Source organism: Melozone crissalis, unplaced genomic scaffold (assembly GCF_028551555.1).
Source record: "Melozone crissalis strain CALT ecotype California unplaced genomic scaffold, PUWL_Pcris_2 ptg000016l_1, whole genome shotgun sequence".
Lineage (NCBI taxonomy): Eukaryota > Metazoa > Chordata > Aves > Passeriformes > Passerellidae > Melozone > Melozone crissalis.
In genome coordinates, this window is record NW_026535794.1 from 47,229,179 (window position 1) to 47,235,178 (window position 6,000).

The 6,000-nt window shown below is 37.0% G+C and overlaps 1 protein-coding gene across 1 annotated transcript in view; it reads left to right on the top strand.

Moving 5' to 3' along the window:
- Nucleotides 1-4,506, top strand: part of BMPER (BMP binding endothelial regulator) — a 146,547-nt gene extending 142,041 nt beyond the window's left edge. Inside the window, exon 15 of the mRNA XM_054273621.1 lies at nucleotides 2,581-4,506. Within this exon, the coding sequence (XP_054129596.1) occupies nucleotides 2,581-2,762 (182 nt within the window). The 3' untranslated portion in view covers nucleotides 2,763-4,506. The remainder of the gene's footprint in view (nucleotides 1-2,580) is intronic.
- Nucleotides 4,507-6,000: the final 1,494 nt, after the last annotated feature.

A 6,000-nucleotide genomic window follows, 5' to 3' on the forward strand; every position in this document is an offset into this window, starting at 1 on the left:
GAGGAATTTGTCTTAGAAGAAGGGTGCAAAGACAACACTTCTGTTTTCCATGTTTACATGGTAGCGAATCACTTCAGCAGTTCCTGGGAAGCCTTCTGCAGAATGTCTTTATTTTTATATTTTAAGCTGTTGATGAAGTGGAATGTTGGATCAATCACACCACATGTTAACAGCTGAATCACTCAACAATAAAAGCCATCCAGGGAACTTAAACAGCAGCCATTGTACTTTTCTGATTTTTCCCTTGACAGCGTGTTAATAACACCATTATGGGCTGCCTACAGCAGAAAATAGTCATCATATCTTCTACATGGCATCGTCTAAAGGATAAGGAGGTGTTCTGACATCCCACATGTGTGTGTGGTAAAGCAGAAGGGGGAGTACATACAGATGCCATGGCTGCCGAGGGCAGGCTGTAATACGTTCTCATTTGCTCTGGAAAGGAGCCCTTAGCCAACTTTCCTTAAAACCACCAGCTGAGGAACCAAACGGAGCTCAGGTGAAAGGAATGGGCCAGCTATTACTGCACTTAAGCTTTGTGGAATGAAACCTGTGCAGCCTTAAAACTGAAGCTTGTATTGCCTTCTGTATGGAAACTACATGAGCTGAAGTCTAATGTTTGTTTTTGGTTGGTCAATTAGTGATCCTACAAAGGGGAGCTCATTTTCAGAGAAGAAGGATAAAAGCTTCTAATAAACATCTCCTGTAAGATAATTCACATTGTGTATGGACAATCACTAACTATCCTTGAATGTCTTGGTCTACTTTTCTAATGTCATAATACATTGTTTGCAAAGCACTGGGGAGATCTGCACAGTTTCATTTCCCCTCTTACAAAGATTCAAACTCTATTCTTAACACACTATGTAAGTGTAGAGATTCCTGGGAATCTAACATTTTATTCTATGCTTAATATTGCTTGCATATTTTTCCCACCTTATAAATTTCATGTTTAATTTAATTTTTTTTTTTTTAGTTTTTCCTTTTGTTTGTTCCTTCTTAAGTATGCATGTAAGTTATCATGCAGAGCAAGACAGAAGTGTAAAGTTGGAAAATTATTCTGAAAAGATCTATGCTCGAAAACTGAATAAGCCTATCTTGAACATAGTTGACAGATATTTGTTTCCAGCCTATTCTAAAACAATGTTTAATTAAAGATGTCTCAGAGAGTTTCTGGGTAGGTTGCTCTTGGTGATTTCTTATGCTTAAGATAGAAGATTGGGGTTTTTCCTCCCCTGATATCTAATATCCAACTAATATTCAGCATTTGATTCTCTGTAACACCAGGATAATTTGCCTCTGTACTATCTTTTTTTTTTTTTTACAATTTTGGGGTTTTTATTAATATCTGTGTCCTGAGAATTGTGTATGCATAAATTCTTGAAAGAAACTGATGCTGTTTTGAAGATCCCTTAAAGGTGAAAAGGAACCCCTTAAATTTATTATACCTTAGCAATAAGACTTCCATTCTCTTTGATACACTTATATATATTTAATCAATTTATTTCTGTTTTCTCTTTATGAATAACAGCAGTACTGTAATGACTCTGTAGGCCAATTCTCAAAACAAAACAGTGTTTTCTGTCCATAAGAAAATTTTCACTTAAAAAATATTGACCTTCAGTCTCTCTCAAAGTTGAAGAAATCTTCCCAATACAATCCCCTTTCTGAAAATAGCATGAGATGATTCTGGATGCTTGAGAGTCCCTTACCATCTATGAACTATTTTATCAGTCCCTGTTTTTGCCATCAGCACATCTGTTAAAAAGAATAACAGACTTTTATTTGCCATTGAACTGTGTATTATTCCATACTAAAAAGGCAGGATATAAAATGTTGAGAGTTTCAATATTGATCTGAAGGGGTTTTAGTGCTTTTAGCTGCGCCTTCAGTGATCTTTTATGTTGAAAATGCATTGAACTGTCAGCTCCATAAATTAGTGAATAGACACTGGAATCATTAAGTACAAGAGCCCACACTGTCAGTGATCCCTTGATAAAAGAGGGTGGATACAATTGATTTTTAATTTTTGTTTGTTTATTTGTTTGTTTTAGAAATGGTGCTTCTGGATAAAAACATTGATTTAGTTTGCTGCAATATGAAATATAGAAAATATAATCTTTAGAGTCAGAAATTCTAATGGGGTGAATGACTCTTCTTTCTCTTCCTCTTTCTGTAGAAATGGAACTGATAATAAAACTGTCTGTCCCTGTAAATGTTTCAGAAATCTTCGATAAAAGGCATTGTAATGAATAAACTGTTTTAATCCTTTAACGTAAAGCGTACATCTGCATATAGATAGAAACCTTGCCAAAGCCTTATATACCATTGGTTGTGTTAAAATTCTCAAAAACTTCAATACTGCTGTGGATTTGATAGTTTTGATAAGGAATTTTGCTACTTTTATATTTATTATGTAATATAGTGGAATCTTTTTACAAGTAATTTTTTCCTCTAGGTAATCATCATGCTAAAATGTGCTTTTTGATATTTGCAGTAGAAACTAAGCAAACAGATAAGTAAATTTCCTTGTGGGGCTGTGTGTAATATGCATAATTTGTTCCCTTTAACTCTTTTCAGCAACCCAGTGTAAACACGGTGCAGTTTATGATACCTGCGGTCCGGGATGTGTCAAAACATGTGACAACTGGAATGAAATTGGACCATGCAACAAGCCCTGCGTTGCAGGGTGTCACTGCCCTGCAAATTTAGTTCTTCACAGAGGAAGATGCATCAAGCCAGTCCTGTGCCCGCAGCGGTGACATTCATTCTTTTTCCATGGACATTAGTGCAGGTAGTCACTGGCCCCCTGATGCTCACAGCCAGTGAAGGACTCCAGTTGTTTGTGTGCAGATTCTGCAAAGTACATGTCTGCTCACAGAGTGTAAATATGCTCCTCTGTGTGCATTTGTGTGTCTCTAAGTACACACACGTGGCACCTAGAAAGATATATAAATGTATACTGTGTGTATTTGGACACGTGTGTCCATACACAAGTGCCCTAAACGTAAGTACAACCCATATATTTATATATATGTCCACATGCAAATATACATAATTTCTATATAGCATAGAAGGATGAATTATAATATGTATATTTTTTGCTATGAAGTTTATGTATTATTATTTCTAGGACCCTGATCTGTAAGTCATTGTATAAATAAACCAGGCGTTTTTAATATAATATTGTGGCATGAAAAGATTGGATGACTTTGCCGTTGCATAAGTTTGTCGTTACCAAGGAAACTTTTCTAGGGCCACAGCACTGCCAGGCTGGATTACTTTCAACACAGAACCTGGATTTACAGTTGTACAGGAAACACATTTCTCTGGAGATGGAGGATTTATCTAGGAATATTTCATGCGTACCCTAGAGCTGCATAGTGATTGGTGACAGTGCTTAATCAGGCAGAGAAAGCTGGGGATTGGCTTTTATGCTTTACTGAAATAACTGTGCAAAATGATTTCCAAAGCTGGTTGGACAATGGCCAGGATAGAGATATTTCTTTCTGGAACGGCACCAAAGAGTCGGGGCCAGATTTTCATAAGTGTTAGGCACCCAACAGCTCCCTTTGAAAATCTGACCACTTCCCATTTCATACCCTAATGCCCCATCTCTGTTGTGTTTGGCAGTAGCTGTGAATACACAATGAGGAGCTTGAAGAAAATATTCATGTGCATATTAGCCCCTTAAATATGTTTGAAATGCCTAGGTTTGTTTCATGTCTCCCCCAAATATTATGCAAAAGCAAATCCCACGCTGAAACGTTTTGTTTCAGTGGGCCTTAAAACATCAAATAATGCCAGGCTTAGTAATTAATTTAATTTATCAGCATGGTTTAGAGGAAAGACAAATTCACCCCACCGAAAATCAGTAGAGAATGTCAAATGCTAATTGGAGAACTGCATTTTATTTCCTTAGTGGTCTTTTGGTTGAGGTTTACGAACATGTGGGCTCTATGAAGTTTGCATGACTTTTGAAGTCTCCCAGGGGAGAAGCAATAATATGGGATTTCATAAGAAACGGATAAAAAAGCCAAGCAACTTTCTCAAGCCTGAAGGGACAGGGGGCTATTTTTCTTCACTGGAAAAGGCTCTTGTAGAGCTTGATGGAATGGTCTCTGGAGATGATAGAAATCTTTGTGCATCTGATTTAGGTTTATAATGAAGTAATATCTTCCCACACAGCTACTTCCATCATGCCTTGCATTGAAATTGCACATTGTAATGCTTTGAACAACTTTCTCCTTTAATTCTTTTCTTTTGAGGAAGTTAAGCAGGGTCTGAGTTTACAGTAAGTGAGTGGGTAAACACACTTGGGTTATACAACTTTTCTGTGATCCCACCCTGGAGGAAGATGCTGAGTGAACCTGGTTAACTTAAGCACCACACTATCCAAAATGCTGTACCACCACAGTGTTAAAAAGAGCTGGGCATATAATGCCAAGAGTGTTCCATGGATGTTCATCCAAATCTTAAATAAACTCAGCCTGATCTTTTTATGTCCCTTTTGTGTTTGTTTTCTTGGAACAATCAAATAATTCAGTTTAACTGGCAAGAGAGGGTTATGAAGACTCATACACAAGTGGATTGGGAAGCAGAATTGAAAATGTGCAGATCCCATCAGAGCAGGAAACTAGAAGAGTTTTATGTGGCTCATGTGCTAATTGAATGGCAAAGTTGAAATTTAGAACAATTGCAGTCGGCTGAAGGAGTTAAAATATAAAATAGCAGTCATTAAAATAATTTAAAGTGTCAGTCAGACCAAAGAGCTTTTCAGCCTGTGAGCTTTCAGTGCCAAGATATGGGGTCTAAACCATTTAAAAGAATATTTGCCTACCTTTAGTTTAGGGCATATTGTGATTACTTAAAATAAAAATACAGGCAACGTGAATTGCATACATGAAGGGTGTATACATCTCTCCTTCTCTCTTCTTCAGACTTATAAAGGTGAGTAAAAGGTGAAGGGAGAGCTCTCCAGCTCTCCAGTCCACTGATCACATTCAAGCAGTGCTTAATTGATTCTAGGTAAAGAGGTGACTCAGTCTTTCTGTAGGATGAACTCTATTTTTTTTTAGGTCTTAAAATGATTCAGTTTGAAACCTGACCAGGTCATCTCAAAATGAAGACTCATTCCTTGGTTTAAGTTTTTCATGTCTGCCTAATTAGGACTAGACCCATGCTTTTAAGTTTAGTGATGTAGACTGAGGAATAGAAAATGGTTTTACCTCTAAGCCAAGTAGTTGTGTTCTTATGGTGTTGTAGAGCTTTTTCCTCCAAAATCCACCATTTTCAAGGCAAGATTAAGTGCTATAATCTCAGTTCACATGTACCATCTAAGAAAAGGTTGTTCCACTCTTCTGGACATTTCCCCCAGATTTCCACTTGGCAGAAATTTTACATCTGTATCTGTGGTTTCCCTGTGCCTAACTGAACTATTGAGACCCTATCAGGCCCAGCTGGGCCTGTTGCACTCCACTCTTCTCTTTTTCTCTCTCTTTCAAGGCCATACAAATGTTGAAAGTCTAGCCCAATACCATCAATACATTATTATCAATGGCCTCACAAAGTTTGCGTTGAAGCCCATCTTTCTCCTTCTGTCTTTCCTCATGGAATATTGCCCTTAGCATGCTAGAGCTGGAAATTTCCTTTATATCACTGTGTATTTATTTTTTATTAAATTAACTGCTAACCCACTATTAGTATGCTAAGTGTGTTTAATGTGGAATAATTTTAAAAATAATAACATAAAATTGGTAATTCATATGGCATATAGTATATTCACTAAGCAAAACTGATGGTAATGTAAATTTTGATCTTGATAATGCTTATGTCAATCTGTGTATATAACTTTGTGCCAGTTTGTAAGGTGAAATATATTTGAAGAAGCAGAGATTCCAATCAAAGAATGATCCAAAAGGGAAGTCTGAAAACCACTTCTGTAGTCCAATGGAGAGAGTCAAGTAGAGACCTGGATCAACAGTTTCACAATTAATCTGC